This window comes from Homarus americanus, unplaced genomic scaffold (genome assembly GCF_018991925.1).
Source record: "Homarus americanus isolate GMGI-L3 unplaced genomic scaffold, GMGI_Hamer_2.0 scaffold32929, whole genome shotgun sequence".
NCBI classification, from domain to species: Eukaryota; Metazoa; Arthropoda; class Malacostraca; order Decapoda; family Nephropidae; genus Homarus; species Homarus americanus.
In genome coordinates, this window is record NW_024737097.1 from 1,943,608 (window position 1) to 1,962,999 (window position 19,392).

The 19,392-nt window shown below is 47.0% G+C and overlaps 1 protein-coding gene across 3 annotated transcripts in view; it reads right to left on the bottom strand.

Annotated features, from left to right (window-relative positions):
• The window catches only part of LOC121873156 (protein still life, isoforms C/SIF type 2-like), a 389,616-nt gene that overhangs the window by 114,708 nt on the left and 255,516 nt on the right, over positions 1–19,392 (bottom strand). For all 3 annotated transcript variants that reach the window (XM_042376482.1, XM_042376480.1, XM_042376481.1), the window contains 2 exons: positions 13,500–13,694; positions 11,522–11,630 (listed from right to left, as the gene is read on the bottom strand). In XM_042376482.1, coding sequence (XP_042232416.1) covers positions 11,522–11,630; positions 13,500–13,694 — 304 coding nt within the window. The remainder of the gene's footprint in view (positions 1–11,521; positions 11,631–13,499; positions 13,695–19,392) is intronic.

Genomic DNA, 19,392 nt, shown 5'->3' on the forward strand with positions numbered 1-19,392 from the left:
GAGGGAGGAGGAGGAGGAGGAGGAGGAGGAGAGGAGGAGGAGGAAGAGGAGGAGGAGGAGGAGAGAGGCAGAAGAGGGGAGGTGTAAGAGGGGAAAAGAAAGAGAAGGAGAAGAGGGAGGAGAGGAAGGAGAAAAGAAGAAAAAGAGAGAGAGATGGGAAGGGGGGGGTGATGGGAAGACGTTCAAAAATAATGTTCATAAACCTCTGAGGTGTTCAACTGAATTTACCACCGGGAAGGTCAGAAAAAATAATAATAATGTTTGAAGTTGAGCAAAAATCATAACATGAAAACTGAATTCAGAGGTGTAAAAAATACACGGGAAAATAAACCCAAACCCAGAGAGGTATACAGCAAAAATAATAATAATAATAATAATAATAATAATAATAATAATAATAATAATAATAATAATAATAATAATAATAATAATAATAATAAAAAGCGCTCAGCATAAAAAATTAAATTCAAGAAAAAGTAAAAATTAATAAAACCAACATTGAAGTCAATTTCAATTTCAATTATTTATTCCTTACAAAATAAACTCCAGGAAGGTGTTGAGGATGAGTGTGGCCTTGTACAGGGGAAGAGTCAACACGGGAGAGACCAAGATGAGGCTACTGACGGAGATGGTAGTGACAGACAGACAGACAGACAGACAGGTTAGGGAAACGGGGGTGAGAACAGCGTGAGACAGACGGTTGGCCAGACGGGGATGAGAGACGGCCAGATGTGTGAGACTATAGAGAGACGGTGAGAGAAAGAGATATTAGGGAGACCACACGGGGATGGGAGACTGGAGCGAGGGAGAGAGAGGCACACATGTGGGTGGGAGGAAGACGAGAAGAACGAATAGGAAAAAGATGAAGAAAAGATGTTTTGGCGATGATGTAGGAATAGAAAGGTAAAGAGAGGAGGAAGAGGGAGAAGAAAAAGGGAGGAAGAGGGAGAAGATGAAGGGAGGAGGGGGGAATTTTTTTTTAGTTTAACAAATTTATTGAGAAAGTTTGTAGTACAGTTTGCTTATTCTGAGTAATTCAGTCAGGTCTTGACACTGAGGGTGGTATCACTTCTCACTGCCACACAGGACAGAGGTTCATACACAGGGGAAGAGGAGAAGAAGAAGGAATGAGGAGGGGGAGGGAGGAGGGGAAGAAAGGATGAGGAGGAGAAAAAAGGAGAAGGAGGGAAAAGAAGAAGGTAGAAAGAGAAGGAGGAGGAGGGAGGAGGAGGGAGAAGGAGGAGGGGGATCGAGAGAGGTAATGCCCAGTTGTGGGCGTCTCCAGACTCCATCCCCGCCCACACTCCCCACCCCTGCATCACCCTTCCCCAACAAACCTCTCTCCTCCCTCCCTCTCCCCCTCTCACTTCATCTTCCCTCCCCCCCCTCTCCCCACCCCCCTCTTGCCCCCACCCTCCCCCTCTTCCCTCCACCTCCCCCTCTCTTCCCCACACCTCTCACTCCCCACCCTCCCCTACCCTCACCTCTCCTCTTCCCACACCTCCCCTCTCAATCCTCACCTCCCCTCTTCCCTCACCTCTCCCTCTCCCCACCTCTCTCCCCACCTCCCCTCTCTTCCCCACCTCTCCTCTTCCCCCACCTCTCCCTCCTTCCCCATGCCTCTCCCTATCTTCCTCCCTCACCTTCCCCCTTCCCACACCCTCCCTCTCTTCCCCACCTCTTCCCCACCTCCCCCCTCTCCCACCTTCCCTCTTGCCCCACCCCCTCAATGTGATGGTCGCCAGAATTAGACTAGGATACAGACACATCTGGCAAGTTGTAACGCTGTACCCATACCGAACACTCAACATGTAAACTTTGTGATAAACCTTTAAAGCATACATTTGAACACTATATTATTGAATGTGACACTGTCAAAGACTTCAGGCCACCTGGCTTATTGTATCATGAACTTGTAATACTACATTGAATCAAATTTTGAGGACATTCTGCTGTTTATCGCAAATTTGCTGCTAGCCCACACTGATTAGTCTTCAATTAGAAGATGACGTCCATGTATATGAACCACTGTCCTGCATGGCAGCGAACAGTGACATTACCACATGACTCTGACCTATATATATTTAATGAATATGATGTATTTCTTTATGTATGAACCTCTGTTGCGTGGCAGTGAGAAGTGATACCACCTCAGTGTCAAGACCTGACTGAATTACTCAGAATAGGCAAACTGTACTCCAAACTTTGTCAATAAATTTGTTAAAACAAAAACAAAAAACTCTCCTCCTCTCTTTCCCCACACCCTCCTTTCTCTCACCTCTCCCTCTTTCCCATAACCTCTCCCCCTTCCCCACACCTCTCCTCTACCCCATGTAATTGTCAACCCCCGACTATTAGTGACTCAGCGAACAGCCCCCCACCCCAATGTACCTACTGACACTTTAACAAGACCAGACGAGACAAGGCAATGCAGCGATGGCACTTTAAATGACCCCTAGAATGATTATCTCCTATTAAATAACTTTCTAAGAATGATTATTCCTATTAAATGACCTCCTAGAATGATTATCTCCTATTAAATGACCTCCAAGAATGATTATCTTCTATTAAATGACTCCAAGAATGATTATCTCCTATTAAATGACCTCCAAATGATTATTCCTATCAAATGACTCCAAGAATGATTATCTCCTATTAAATGACCTCCAAGAATGATTATCTCCTATCAAATGACCTCCAAGAATGATTATCTCTATTAAATGACCTCCTAGAATGATTATTCTATTAAATGACCTCCTAGAATGATTATCTCCTATTAAATGACCTCCAAGAATGATTATCTCCATTAAATGACCTCCAAGAATGATTATCTCCTATTAAATGACCTCCAAGAATGATTATTCTATTAAATGACCTCCAGAATGATTATCTCCTATTAAATGACCTCCAAGAATATTATTCCTATTAAATGACCTCCTAGAATGATTATCTCCTATTAAATGACCTCCAAGAAGATTATCTCCTATTAAATGACCTCCTAGAATGATTATCTCATTAAATGACTCTAGAATGATTATCTCTATTAAATGACCTCCAAGAATGATTATCTCCATCAAATGACCTCCAAGAATGATTATCTCCATAAATGACCTCCAAGAATGATTATCTCCTATTAAATGACCTCCAGAATGATTATTCCTATTAAATGACCTCCAAGAATGATTATCTCCTATAAATGACCTCCTAGAATGATTATCTCCTATTAAATGACCTCCTAGAATGATTATCTCCTATTAAATGACCTCCAAGAATGATTATCTCCTACTAAATGACCTCCAAGAATGATTATCTCCTATTAAATGACCTCCAAGAATTATTTATTCTCAAATAACTTTCAAGAATGATTATCTCCTATTAAATGACCTCCAAGAATGATTATTCCTATTAAATGACCTCCTAGAATGATTATCCTATTAAATGACCTCCTAGAATGATTATCTCCTATTAAATGACCTCCAAGAATGATTATCTCCTATTAAATGACCTCCAAGAATGATTATCTCCTATTAAATGACCTCCTAGAATGATTATTCCTATTAAATGACCTCCTAGAATGATTACCTCCTATTAAATGACCTCCTAGAATGATTATCCCCTATTAAATGACTTCAAGAATGATTATCTCATTAAAGACCTCCTAGAATGATTACCTCCTATTAAATGACTCTATAAACATCACCTCCTCCCAATATATTATAAAACATTGTTAAAAATAGTTTCTGCTTCACAATAATTTAAATCTCTCTCGTGTTAATAATGTCCTGATGATAGATACAAAGGCATTATGGGTCAGTTAGATATATACAGTACACAGCTTTCATAATACACTATACTGTATAATTAAACAACACAGGCAATTGTTGGAAGACATTTTATAAATAGATAAATTAACCTAAATAAGAGTTAATTAAACATATATAACATGAGACAGACAATACCTCATGTGAACACAGACAGACAGACAGACAGACAGACATCAATTAGGAACACTTTTCCATCTATTCCCCACCTCCCACATAATCCCAGCTCACCCACATCACCTCCCACACCCACACCCCCACCTCCCACACCCCCACCTCCTTCTCTCACCCGTCGTCGAAGTCAGCTTGGCGCACAACACGGACGAATCAGCGACGGTAAAGGCACTATAACAATTAGCCTGAGATAGGGGAGAGAGGAGAGGGGACAATGGATGCATTATTACCCCATCAAAGCCTCGTATGTAAATGAAGTCAAGACCCCCCTACCCCTCTCCGACCAGTACCTCGATGCCGTATTGAGTAACGCTGAGTAGTGGTGTTGCGTGTTGGGGAGGAGGGAAGGGAGGAGGGAGGGAAGGGGATGGAGGCATGAGACAGAAGAGGGAAGGAAGAGGAGGAGGGAAGGGGAGAAGGAAAGGAGAAGGGGAGGTGAGGTGGGAAGGGGCGGTAAGGGGAGGGGGGAGGCGTGGTGGGTGAGTTATGAATGCATTTTTACACAGGAGGAGGAGGAAAGAGGAGGATAAAAAAACTGGTAAAAGGAAATAAAGAGGACGAAAGAGAGAAAGGAGAGATGTAATAAAGGAGGAGATGAAGAGAGGAGGAGATGAAGAGATAACAAGAGTGAAAAGAGAAAAGAATTACGAGATACAGGAGAGAATAACACACACACACACACACACACACACACACACACACACACAGTCCCCCATGTATATTTCCATCTTATTTGGAAAGTTTTCTATGTATATCTCTCCTTGTATGTATGTATGTATGTATGTATGTATGTATGTATGTCTCCATCCTTGAATGTATCTCTCCCTTGTGTTGTGTCTCTCTCTCTCCTTGTGTGTATCTCTCTCTCTCCCTGTGTGTATCTCTCTCCCTGTGTGTCTCTCTCTCCCTGTGTGTCTCTCTCTCTCCCCTGTGTCTCTCTCTCCCCCCCCCAGGTCTCTCTCTCCCCTTGTGTGTCTCTCTCTCCCTGTGTGTCTCTCTCTCCCCCAGGCTCTCTCTCCCCAGGCCTCTCTCCCCTGTGTCTCTCCTCCCTGTGTGTCTCTCTCTCCCTTGTGTGTCTCTCTCCCCCAGGTCTCTCTCTCTCCCCCAGGCCTCTCTCTCCCTCAGGTGTCTCTCCCCCGTGTCTCTCTCCCCAGGTGTCTCTCTCTCCCCCTGTGTGTCTCTCTCTCCCCCTGTGTCTCTCTCTCTCTCCCCCAGGTCTCTCTCTCCCCCAGGTCTCTCTCCCCGTCTCCCCTCCCCTCTCTCCTGTGTCTCTCTCTCTCCCTAGGTCTCTCTCCCTTGTGTGTCTCTCTCCCTTGTGTGTCTCTCTCCCTTGTGTGTCTCTCTCTCTCCCCAGTGTCTCTCTCTCCCTTGTGTGTCTCTCTCTCCCCGTGTGTCTCTCCCCTGTGTGTCCTCTCTCCCTGTGTGTCCTCTCCCTCAGTCTCCCCCTCTCTCTCCCTTGTGTGTCTCTCTCTCTCCCCAGTGTCTCTCTCCCCGGCCTCTCTCCCTTGTGTGTCTCTCCCCTGTGTGTCTCCCCCTCTCTCCCCAGGTCTCTCTCTCCCTAGGTGTCTCTCCGTCTCTCTCCCTGTGTGTCTTCTCTCCCTTGTGTCTCTCTCCCCCTTGTGTGTCTCTCTCTCCCCCAGTGTCTCTCTCTCCCCTGGTGTGTCTCTCTCCCTGTGTGTCTCTCTCTCTCCCCCAGGTCTCTCTCTCCTCGTGTCTCTCTCTCCCCAGGTGTGTCTCTCTCTCTCCCTGTGTGTCTCTCTCTCCCCGTGTCTCTCTCCTTTGTGTGTCTCTCTCCCTGTGTCTCTCTCCCCTGTGTGTCTCTCTCTCCCCTGTGTGTCTCTCTCCCCCAGGTGTCTCTCTCTCTCCCCAGGTGTCTCTCTCCTTGTGTGTCTCTCTCCCCCAGGTCTCTCTCTCCCCAGGTTCTCTCTCCCCAGGTCTCTCTCTCTCCCCCAGGTGTCTCTCTCCCTTGTGTTCTCTCTCTCCCCCAGGTCTCTCTCCCCAGGTCCTCTCTCCCTGGTCTCTCTCTCTCTCCCCAGGTCTCTCTCTCCCCCGTTCTCTCTCCCCAGGTCTCTCTCTCCCTTGTGTGTCTCTCTCCCTGTGTGTCTCTCTCCTTGTGTGTCTCCCTCTCTCTCCCTCGGTGTCTCTCCTCCCTGTGTGTCTCTCTCTCCCTGTGTGTCTCTCCCTTTGTGTGTGTCTCTCTCTCCCCGGTCTCTCTCTCCTTGTGTGTCTCTCTCTCCCCTGGTGTCTCTCTCTCTCCCCTTGTGTGTCTCCCTCTCCCCCAGGTGTCTCTCTCTCCCCCATGTCTCTCTCCCCCATGTGTTCTCTCTCTCCCCTGGTGTCTCTCTCTCCCCGGTCTCTCTCTCCCTGTGTGATCTCTCTCCTCCTCAGTGTCTCTCTCTCCCTGTGTGTCTCTCTCTCCCTTGTGTGTCTCTCTCTCTCCCCTTGTGTGCTCTCTCTCCTGTGTGTATCTCTCTCCCTTGTGTGTATCTCTCTCCCTGTGTGTCTCTCTCTCTCTCGGTCTCTCTCTCCCCTGTGTGTCTCTCTCTCTCCTGTGTGTCTTCTCTCCTGTGTGTATCTCTCTCCTGTGTGTCTCTCTCTCCCCTGTGTGTATCTCTCTCCCTTGTTCTCTCTCCCCGGTGTCTCTCCCCCTGTGTGATCTCTCTCCCCAGGTGTCTCTCTCTCCCCAGGTGTCTCTCTCTCCCCAGGTCTCTCTCTCCCCTTGTGTGTCTCTCTCCCCAGGTCTCTCTCTCTCTCTCCCCCTTGTGTGTATCTCTCTCCCTGTGTGATCTCTCTCCCTTGTGTGTCTCTCCCTTGTGTCTCTCCCTTGTGTCTCTCTCTCCCTTGTGTCTCTCTCTCCTTGTGTGTCTCTCTCTCCCTTGTGTCTCTCTCCCCTGTGTCTCTCTCTCCCTGTGTCTCTCTCTCCCCTGTGTGTCTCTCTCTCCCTTGTGTGTCTCTCTCCCTTGTGTTCTCTCTCTCCCTGTGTCTCTCTCTCTCCCCCTTGTGTGTCTCTCTCTCCCTGTGTCTCTCCCTTGTGTGTCTCTCTCTCTCCCTGTGTCTCTCTCCCCGTGTCTCTCTCTCCCCGGTCTCTCTCCTTGTGTGTCTCTCTCCCCTGTGTGCTCTCTCTCCCCTGTGTGTCCATCTCTCTCTCCTTGTGTGTCTCTCTCTCCCCTGTGTGTCTCTCTCTCCCTGTGTGTCTCTCTCTCTCCCCTGTGTGTCTCTCTCCCCAGGTGTCTCTCTCCCCTGTGTCTCTCTCCCCCTGTGTGTCTCTCTCCCCCCTCCCCCTGTGTGTGCATCTCTCTCCCCTGTGTGTATCTCTCTCCCCTGTGTCTCTCTCTCCCTGTGTGTCTCTCTCTCCCTTGTATCTCTCCCTGTGTGTCTCTCTCTCCCTTGTGTGTATCTCTCTCCCTTGTGTATCTCTCTCCCTGTGTGTCTCTCTCTCCCCTGTGTGTCTCTCTCTCCCCAGGTGTCTCTCTCTCTCCCCTGTGTGCCTCTCTCCCTTGTGTGTCTCCTCTCTCTCCCCTGTGTGCATCTCTCTCCCTCAGTGTCTCCTCTCTCCCTGGTCTCTCTCTCCCCCTGTGTGCTCTCTCTCTCCCTTGTGTGTCTCTCTCTCCCTCGTGTGTCTCTCTCCCCTGTGTGTCTCTCTCTCCCCCTGTGTGTATCTCTCTCCCTGTGTGATCTCTCTCTCCCTGTGTGTCTCTCTCCCCCTGTGTGCATCTCTCTCCCTTGTGTGTGTCTCTCTCTCCCTTGTGTGCTCTCTCTCCCTTGTGCATCTCCTCTCCTGTGTGTCTCTCTCTCTCCCCTGTGTGTCTCTCTCTCCCCTGTGTGTCTCTCTCTCCTGTGTCTCTCTCTCCTGTGTGTATCTCTCTCCTTGTGTGTCTCTCTCTCCCTTGTGTGTCTCTCCTCTCCCCGGTCTCTCTCTCCCTGTGTGTATCTCTCTCCCCTGTGTGTATCTCTCTCCCTTGTGTGATCTCTCTCCCCTGTGTGTATCTCTCTCCCTCTGTGTCTCTCTCTCTCCCCTTGTGTATTCTCTCCCTGTGCATCTCTCTCCCTGTGTGTCTCTCTCTCTCCCCGTCTCTCCCCTGTGTGTATCTCTCTCCCTTGTGTGTCTCTCTCTCCCTTGTGTGTATCTCTCTCCTTGTGTGTCTCTCTTCCCTTGTGTGTCTCTCTCTCCTGTGTGTCTCTCTCCCCTGTGTGTATCTCTCCCCTGTGTGTATCTCTCTCCCCTGTGTGTATCTCTCTCCCTGTGTGTCTCTCTCTCTCTTGTGTGTCTCTCTCTCCTGTGTGTCCTCCTCATCTCCCTCTCCCCCATCTCACCCTGGTGGTCTGCCCACACAGCACGTCAATACATGACTGAATTAAGCCAAAACATGTAAAGAAAATATTCACTTCCAAAACTTGGCGTCAGAATTCTACAAGACCTTCACTTTACTGAGTTACGTTCTCAAATCACCAGTTATGGAGAACAAACTCAACTTGAAGAACCTGTTAAGACTCCAGCAGAACCTGTTAAGACTCCAGACAAACCGTTAAGACTCCAGACAAGAACCTGTTAAGACTCCAGACAAGAACCTGTTAAGACTCCAAGACCACAAGAACCTGTTAAGACTCCAGACAAGAACCTGTTAAGACTCCAGACAAGAACCTGTTAAGACTCCAGACTCAGTGTTCTTAAATGAGCTGTACTGTACGTTAGTCTCCACCTCTTTACCTTCACCAATTTTTTGTTGACGTGACGAATCTAGAGGCTCAGTGCAATATGGACGCCATTTTGGTTTTCATATAACCATTCAGGAGAAAACCTAGTGTGACCCTCTCAAAAACCTAACCCCAACCCAATCTAACTTAACCCAACCTAACTTAACCTAACCAAAGAAACACATCTCGTAGAACTTAAGAACCCTTGAACTTTGAATCCTGACACATCGAACCCCAATCTACAAACCCTGGTAGAGTGTCGGGATTCAATGTCTGTGTACACACACACACTCTGCCAGGGGGATGAGGTGAGGAAGGGGGGATGGGGTGAGGAAGGGGGTGGGGAAACTCTCTCTCTCTCTATCACCAGGGAAGAGGCAGGTACAGTACACCACACACACACACACTAACAGCACTATAGAGACGACCATTAATAGGGCTCCTCCAGGCAATAAACCCTCTCACCCCCCTCCCTGGTGGTGAAACAATACACCCAACAGTCTACGCTCTTTCGTCCTCCCAGCACCACAACTATCTATTTAAAAAAACGCATCTAACTGCCTCACTTTTAATCAATAACACGAAAATAACAACTAAAATGGCTTCAGAATTATCCATAAACCTTTACCGTAACTAAAGTTGTTCAGCTACCCTACGCCAAGTTAGCAATATATGATGAAGGTTTGGGATTCTTGTGTGAGGGCGGCCACCACCTTGCGTCACTCACTCAAGAGCCCGGCGGGGAAAGACGCACAAAACACACCTCTTCTTACCTGCGTTACCTCATTGTCACCCCCCCCCACACACACGCGCAAAAATTACTCGAGCAGGAGATGATCTAGATAAGCAAGAAGCAGGTGTGTGAAGTAACCCCCAGGTGATGAAGGTGTGGACGACCAGACAGTATAGGTAGATATAAAGCACTGGATCTGTTGTTAGGTGTTGTGCCAGACTACCCGTGTGTGTGTGTGTGTGTGTGTGTGTGTGTGTGTGTGTGTGTGTGTGTGTGTGTGGTAACAGTTACATGTAAGGCCCCAGTGGATGATGCAACACATTAACTCTTAACACAATTACATGACAACCAAATACCTGATCACCCCTGACCCATCCCCATCCCATCCCCAACTCCTCTCCCACCCATCCCCTACCCCCCCTCATCCCCAACCACCAGCATCTCCCACTCCTCCAGCAACACCCTCCACTGCTGAACATCTCGAGAAATGTCAACACCTCCTTCAAGTGTGACCTTCAAGACTGCCACAAGGAAAGGAATCTCCATTACTTCACCGCTGAGTTGCTCTCAAAACACACACACACACAAGGAGTCAAATTTAAAGATCAAAATAAAAGCCTAATTTTCTCTGATATATGAAACAATATCTACATAAAAGATTCAGGTAAGTCAAAAACATCCCCAAACTACTTAATTTTTCATGATTTTTTATTTATGAATTGAACAAATCTGAGCTAATGTGAAAAAATAAAATTATAAGAAAACGGATTCATTATAAAAATCCGGTTTCATTATTAAAATCTGGGTTCATTACTTTAAAAGTTGTGACTCATTACGTGTGTGAGGGTGGAGGTAGAGAACGGCTCGCGACAACCAAACTTCACCAGTTTGTCATTACACGCCGCTAGCCTCACAACTCAAGGATTTTCCCGCACGCACACACACACACACACACACACACACACACACACACACACACACACACACACACACACACACACACACTAGACCTAAGAGGAATTTCTACAAGTCCCTCACTTAAGCACACACCCACTTTCTCCGTCTTTCTGCTCCTTCACTGCCGAGTGTTTATGTCCGGTGTTGCAAGTCACACGGGCCCCGGTCTAGCAGCCTGCTCTAACCTACCCCATGACCTAACCTACCTCGTGACCTAAGTTACCCCATGACCTAATCTAACCTACCCCATGACATAACCTACCCCCCCCCCATGAAAACGTAATCAACTACACTCTTCCGTTCCTCTCGACACACAGTCAAGACCACAACCTTGACTTACTGCCAATGATCAATGGCTCCCTCAGGCACTATGACGCAATTCTGGGCTCCTGGCAGGCGTTCCTACGGCACCGAGTTATTCTATAAGATTCAGAGAGAGACCACAACACCCCAAGTGACGCAACATGATTTAGTCTATCATTGGCCACGAGAGATGTAATGAGTTGACCTCAGCTTTTAAAAAAGTTATTCACTACGAGACGAAATGTTATGACTCAAGAAACGAAGATAAACGAAATATATGTTAGAAAAAGGTAAATGTAGCATCGAAAAGGTATTCATATAAGAGACGAAACATTGTGGTTGTATTATGAAGATGTGTGAAACGGATAACAATTCAGTAAGTTGAATTATACGAAATACTCAAGTTATACACACAAATAATTAAGAATACTAGACGTAATATTCTGGCTGTAAATATGCCGATTCAAGGCTATACATATGAGGACTCTTGAAGACTCGAGGGTATACATATGAAGACTCTTGAAGACTCGAGGCTATACATAGGAAGACTCTTAAAGACTCGAGGCTATACATAGGAAGACCCTTGAAGACTCGAGGCTATACATATGAGGACCCTTGAAGACTCGAGGCTATACATAGGATGACTCTTAAAGACTCGATGGTATGCATATGAAGACTCGAGGTTATACATATGAAGACTCTTGAAGACTCGATGGTATGCATATGAAGACTTGAAGACTCGATGGTATGCATATGAAGACTCTTGAAGACTCGAGGCTATACATATATATACTGGTGAGGATTATAGATCACAACAAAAATAACTGGAGGTACTCACTGGGATGTAAGACTTTTTGAGCTTTAGAATGAGAGGCGCAGAAGGAGCTGTAGAGTTTAAACTGACTGGCGTAGTAGAGGAAGGCGCTGCCGATAGAGAACAACACATTCTGGGGGAAGAGACGACACATTATCAAACAACACGTGAAAATCTGGAACAAAAGCACGTGAAAATCTGGAACAAAAATACGTGAAAATCTGGAACAAAAACACGTGAAAATCTGGAACAAAAATACGTGGAAAATCTGGAACAAAAATACGTGAAAATCTGGAACAAAAATAAGTGAGAATCTGGAACAAAAATACGCCAACACTTGGAGCAATACAGTATACATTAAAATTAAAAAAAAAAAAAGTGAAAATCTGCACTAAAGCTACATGCATGAAAATCTGTGGTGAAATACGAGCCATACTGGAGGAAACAACAAATTATGTACACATTACTGACTCAAACTTGAACACCTTACTTCAACCTTCAAGGGGCACTGCTCCCACTTCAACCTTCAAGGCACCTCCCCCTAACCTTCAAGGGCACTGCTCCCACTTCAACCTTCAAGGGCACTGCTCCCACTTCAACCTTCAAGGACACCTTCACTTCAACCTTCAAGGGCACTGCTCCTACTCAACCTTCAAGGCACTGCTCCTACTTCAACCTTCAAGGGCACTGCTCCCACTTCAACCTTCAAGGGCACTGCTCCTACTTCAACCTTCAAGGCACTGCTCCTACTTCAACCTTCAAGGGCACTGCTCCACTTCAACCTCAGGGGCACTGCCCTACTCAACCTTCAAGGCACTGCCCTACTCCAACCTTCAAGGAAACACCTACTAACCTCAAGGAGCACACCTCCCACTTCAACCTTCAAGGCACTGCTCCCACTTCAACCTTCAGGCACTGCTCCTACTCCAACCTTCAAGGCACTGCTCCCTATCCAACCTTCAAGGGCACTGCTCCTACTTCAACCTTCAAAGGGCACTGCTCCTACTTCAACCTTCAAGGGCACTGCTCCACTTCAACCTTCAAGGGCACTGCTCCTACTCCAACCTTCAAGGAAACACCTACTTCAACCTTCAGAGCACACCTCCCACTTCAACCTTCAGTGCACTGCTCCACTTCAACCTCAAGCACTGCTCCTCCAACCTTCAAGGCACTGCTCCCTTACCTTCGAGCACTTCCACTTCACCTCAAGGCACTGCCTTCTCCAACCTTCAAGGGCACTGCTCCCACTTCAACCTTCAAGGGCACTGCCCCACTTCCAACCTTCAAGGGCACTGCTCCTACTTCAACCTTCAAGGGCACTGCTCCTACTCCAACCTTCAAGGGGCACTGCTCCTACTCCAACCTTCAAGGGAAACACCTACTTCAACCTTCAAGGGCACTGCTCCTACTTCAACCTTCAAGGAGCACTGCTCCCACTTCAACCTTCAAGGGCACTGCTCCCACTTCAACCTTCAAGGGCACTGTCTCTACCCAACCTTCAAGGCACTGTCCCACTTCAACCTTCAAGGCACTGCTCCCACTTCAACCTTCAAGGGCACTGCCCTACTCCAACCTCACAAGCACTGCCCCACTAACCTTCAAGGGCAATGCTCCCACTTCAACCTTCAAGGGCACTGCTCCCACTTCAACCTTCAAGGCACTGCTCCTACTCCAACCTTCAAGGGAAACACTTACTCAACCTTCAAGGCAACTGCCCCACTTCAACCTTCAAGGCACTGCTCCCACTTCAACCCTTCAAGGCACTGCCCTACTCCAACCTTCAGGAAACACCTACTTCACCTTCAAGGGGCACTGCTCCCACTTCAACCTTCAAGGGGCACTGCTCCCACTTCAACCTTCAAGGGGCACTGCTCCTACTCCAACCGTCAAGGGACACAGTTCCTACTCCAACCGTCTAGGGAACAACTCCTTTGTGAATCTGACCAAAGCCAAGGAACACAAGTACTTGAAGCACTGAAGCATACTAAAAGGAAGCACTGACCTTAAACTCATAGGGCTGATCGAAGGCAGGGAAGCCAGGCTCCATGTCGAGGGCTTCCTGTAGCGCCTGGAGGAACAGCCTCTGGAAGGCCACGATCTCCCGGATGTTGCCGAAGAGCGCGTTCACCTCCGCCGAGCTCAGGAAGGACGCACTCTTTAGCGGCTCCAGGTAGTTCTCCAGCAGGTTGTTCAGGTGCTGAGGGAGACAGAGTAGATGGTGTTATTACGAGGGTTGCTAGTAGAGAGTTATCAACATATATTATGATAACAAGCAGAGAAAATAATGACATAACAATAATTGATAACAAGGAGAATAATATGGTGGAAGAAGGTTGACCATTTACTAATGAACTAATATACTTATTGTTGGTCGATATATATATATATATATATATATATATATATATATATATATATATATATATATATATATATATATATATATATATATATATATATATATATATATAAAACGAAGAAAAGAGTAATATTCAAAATTTAGTTGACAAAATAGAATTGAACAGGTTTAGTTGTATACAGTACAGTACACTCTGTTCTTGATCAGTTTATACCAGGGGTTAAAGACCAATACTATCCCGGGTCTACACTCTTAACCCACCCATCCTAACCTAGCCTTAAACCAACCTATCCTAAAGTAACCCAGCCCATCTAGACCTAACCTAACCCAGCCCATCTAGACCTAACCTAACCCAGCCCATCTAGAACCTAACCTAACCCAGCCCATCTAAACCTAACCTAACCCAGCCCATCTAGACCTAACCTAACCAGCTGTCTAAACCTAACCTAACCAGCCCATCAAGACCAACCTAACCCAGCCCATCTAGACCTAACCTAACCAGCCCATCTAGACCTAACCTAACCAGCCCATCTAGACCTAACCTAAACCAACCCATCTAGACCTAACCCAACCAACCCATCTAGACCTAACCTAACCAACCCATCTAGACCTAACCTAACCAACCCATCTAGACCTAACCTAACCCAGCCCATCTAGACCTAACCCAACCCAGCCCATCTAGACCTAACCTAACCAACCCATCTAGACCTAACCCAACCAAGCCCATCTAGACCTAACCTAACCCAGCCCATCTAGACCTAACCTAACCAGCCGTTCTAAACCCAACCCAACGCCGTTCTAAACCCAACCCAACTAGCCCATCTAGACCTAACCTAACCAGCCCATCTAGACCTAACCTAACCAGCCCATCTAGACCTAACCTAACCAACCCATCTAGACCTAACCTAACCAGCCGTTCTAAACCTAACCCAACCAGCCCATCTAGACTAACCTAACCAAGCCCATCAGACCTAACCTAACCAGCCCATCTAGACCTAACCTACCAGCCCATCTAGACCTAACCTAACCAGCCCATCTAGACCTAACCTAACCAACCCATCTAGACCTAACCCAACCAGCCCATCTAGACCCAACCTAACCAGCCCATCTAGACCTAACCTAACCAGCCCATCTAGACCTAACCCAACCAACCCATCTAGACCTAACCTAACCAGCCGTTCTAAACCTAACCTAACCATCATCTAGACCTAACCTAACCAACCCATCTAGACCTAACCTAACCAAGCCCATCTAAACCTAACCTAACCAACCCATCTAAACCTAACCTAACCTCACCTAACCTACAGGACAGGCTAGACCAAAACCACCAAATTAATACAAATTCGTCTTGGTATATAATAACGCAGCCAAACAGCCACACCGGGGACAAACAGTGATACAACGGACCAGTAGCTGACATAGACAGTACTCAGGATAACACTCCCTCGCGTGCTAAACATCCATCAGTCAGGTCAAGAAAGGCATTTATATATTGTGGCCCAATAAATGATAGCAAGAAGTGGAAGTTCATAGTAAATGTTCAAGAGGAGGAAGAGGGAGTAACAAGTTTATAGTAAATGTTTAAGAGGAGGAAGAGGAGAACAAGTTTATAGTAAATGTTCAAGAGGAGGAAGAGGAGAACAAGTTTATAGTAAATGTTTAAGAGGAGGAAGAGGGAGTAACAAGTTTATAGTAAATGTTCAAGAGGAGGAAGAGGGAGTAACAAGTTTATAGTAAATGTTCAAGAGGAGGAAGAGGGAGTAACAGTAGACGGACTGGAAGCCAATCTGATGTTTTTTCTTTATAAAGTTTGTGACAAAATAAGATAACGATACAAGTAAACAAAACTGGTATGAATACAAACACCTATTGTGTGTTTGTTTAGTCTATGGCAAAAATAAAACAAAGACAAACAAAAACAACTTTAGAAACTGTGAATTAATAAGATCCTGTTGGCGTGTACAAACACTTCTCACATCTTACATTGTTTACAAACAGACCCAATGGGGAGGGGTGAGATATATGTCCCTCTAGATTTAACAGGCCCTAACCTAACCTAACCTAACCTAACCTAACCTAACCTAACCTAACCTAACCTAACCCAATGAGGAGAGGGATGGGGAGGGGTGAGATATATGTCCCTCTAGATTTAACAGGCCCTAACCTAACCTAACCTAACCTAACCCAACCTAACCTAAACTACAACCTAACCCAATGAGGAGAGGGATGGGAGGTGAGATATATGTCCCTCTAGATTTAACAGGCCCTAACCTAACCATTAAGACTGGACTCTAACCCTATTGATCAGGAATAATAACCTTAGGCCAACTTCAATTTTGGTCAAGTTAGGTTAGATTAGGTCAGAGGTCAGGTCAGCTTAGATCAATTTAGTTATGCTTAGGTTAGGACGAGTCAGATTACTTTATATTAGGTCAGTTCAGGTTACCGGTAAGTTAGGCCAGGTTAGGTTAGGTTAGGTTAGGTTAGGTTAGGGTTACGTGAAGTTAGGGTAAAAGGGCCTCATAGGACAAGACTACTTCCTACCAGTCACCTTTACAGTACACTGAGACCAGAGAGTACAGTACACCGGAGACCAGAGAGTACAGTACACCAGAGACCAGAGAGCAGTACACCGGAGACCAGAGAGCAGTACACGGGAGACCAGAGAGTACAGTACATCGGAGACCAGAGAGTACAGTACACTGGAGACCAGAGAGTACAGTACACAGGAGACCAGAGTACAGTACACCTGAGACCAGAGAGTACAGTACACAGGAGACCAGAGAGTACAGTGCACACAGGAGACCAGAGAGCAGGCACACCGGAGACCAGAGAGTACAGTACATAGGAGACCAGAGAGTACAGTATACCGGAGACCAGAGAGTACAGTACACACAGGAGAAAGGAGAGCAGGAACAGGAGACCAGAGAGTACAGTGCCACCGGAGAGAGTACAGACAGAGACAGAGAGAGTACAGTACACAGGAGACCAGAGACAGTACAGGAGACCAGAGAGTACAGTACAGGAGAGACCAAGAGTACAGTACAGGAGACCAGAGAGCAAGTACACCGGAGACCAGAGAGCAGTCACAGGAGACCAGAGAGTACAGCACAGGAGAGACCAAGAGTACAGCACAGGAGACCAAGAGCAGCACACAGAGAGACCAAGAGGCAGTCACAGGAGACCAGGAGTACAGTACACTGAGACCAGAGAGTACAGTACAGGAGACCAGGAGAGCAGTACACAGGAGCCAAGAGCACAGTACACAGGAGACCAAGAGTACAGTACACAGGAGAGACCCAAAGAGCAGTACACAGGAGACCAGAGAGTACAGTACACAGGAGACCAGAGAGTACAGTACACCGGGAGACCAGAGTACAGTACAGGGAGACCAGAGAGTACAGTACACCGAGGACCAGAGTGCAGTACAGGAGACAGAGGTACAATACACCGGAGACCAGGTACAGTACATGAGACCAGAGTGCAATGCACAGAGACCAGAGAGTACAATTACACAGAGACCAGAGAGTACAGTACACCAGGACCAGAGTGCAGTACCCAGGAGACCAGAGGTGCAGTGCACCTGGGACCAGGGGCACAGTACACCGGAGACCAGAGAGTACAGTGCAGGAGACCAGAGTACAGTACACCAGGAGACCAGAGTACAGTGCACAGGAGACCAGAGTACAGTGCACAGGAGACCAAAGTACAGTACAGGAGACCAGAGTACAATTACAGGAGACCAGAGGTACAGTACAGGAGACCAGAGAGTACAGTACAGAGACCAGAGGTACAGTACAGGAGACCAGAGGTACAGTACACCGGAGACCAGAGAGTACAGTACACAGGAGACCAAGAGTACAGTACACAGGAGACCAGAAGTACAGTACACAGGAGACCAAGAGTACAGTACCGGAACCAGAGAGTACAGTACACAGGAGAGACCAAGAGTACAGTACACAGGAGACCAGAGAAGTACAGTACACAGGGGACCAGAGGTACCAGTACACCGGAGACCAGAGAGTACAGTACACAGGAGACCAGAAGTACAGTACACCGGAGACCAGAGGTACAGTCAGGAGACCAGAGATGCAGTACACCGGAGACCAGAGTGCAGTACACAGGAGACCAGGAGTACAGTACCGGAAGGACCAGAGGTACAGTGCAGGAGACCAGAGAGTACAGTACACCGGAGACCAGGTACAGTACACAGGAGACCAGAGGTACAGTACACAGGAGACCAGGAGGTACAGTACACAGGAGACCAGAGGTACAGTGCACAGGAGACCAGAGAGTACAGTACACAGGAGACCAGGAGTACAGTACACCAGAGACCAGAGAGATACAGTACCAGGAGAGACCAGAGGTACAGTACACCGGAGACCAGAGGTACAGTACACCGGAGACCAGAGTGCAGTACAGGAGACCAGAGTACAGTACACCGGAGACCAGAGTACAGTACAGGAGACCAGAGAGTACAGTACACAGGAGACCAGAGGTGCAGTACACAGGACCAGAGAGTACAGTACACCGGGAACCAGAGGTACAGTGCACAGGAGACCAGAGAGTACAATACAGGAGACCAGAGGTACAAGTATACGGAGACCAGAGAGTACAGTGCACCGGGACCAGGAGTACAAGTACACAGGAGGAGACCAAGGTACAGTACACCGGAGACCAGAGGTACAGTCACACCGGAGACCAGGGTGCAGTACATGAGACCAGAGAGTACAGTACACAGGAGACCAGAGAGTACAGTACAGGAGACCAGAGAGAGTACAGTGAGACCCAACAACCAGCGATGTGTTAATCCGTCTACGATAGGAGGCCTGGGACCAAACCTCACTCATATAACACCATCTGTGAGGGATTACTACACCACATCCCTCATAACACCATATGTGAGGAATTACTACACCACGTCAAGTCCCTCATCACACCATCTGTGAGGGAATTACTACACCACGTGAGTCCCTCATAACACCATCTGTGAGGTTACTACACCACGTCAGGCCCCTCATAACACCATCTGTGGGAATTACTACACACCCAGGTCCCTCATAACACCATCTGAGGGAACTACTACACCACGTGAGTTCCTCCTAACACCATCTGGGAGGGAGTTACTACTACGTGTTTGCTGTTCAACACCTACATTAATCTGTATGTTCACTGTATGTTCCTTTACCTTTCTCTAATGAAAGCTTTTGTTAAACCACCAATGTATGTAATAAGTCATTTATGTCCAATGTATATTTTCAGCCTTTAGACTGCAGAATTTTTCAATAAACCGTAAATTATTATTATTATTATTATTATTATTATTATTATTATTATTACACACACACACACACACGTATAACGCGGATGGCCAGCCCTTGGGCCACCTTTGCGTGAATTTGTTTAAGATGTAGAAGCTGTCGCCAACACAACAACCACACCCTGAGTTAACGAGCTGCATGACCCAGTGTCAAGGAATAGTCCGAGATGACCGGACAACTCGTCAACTGCACTGGCTAACCATTACCCCAATTAC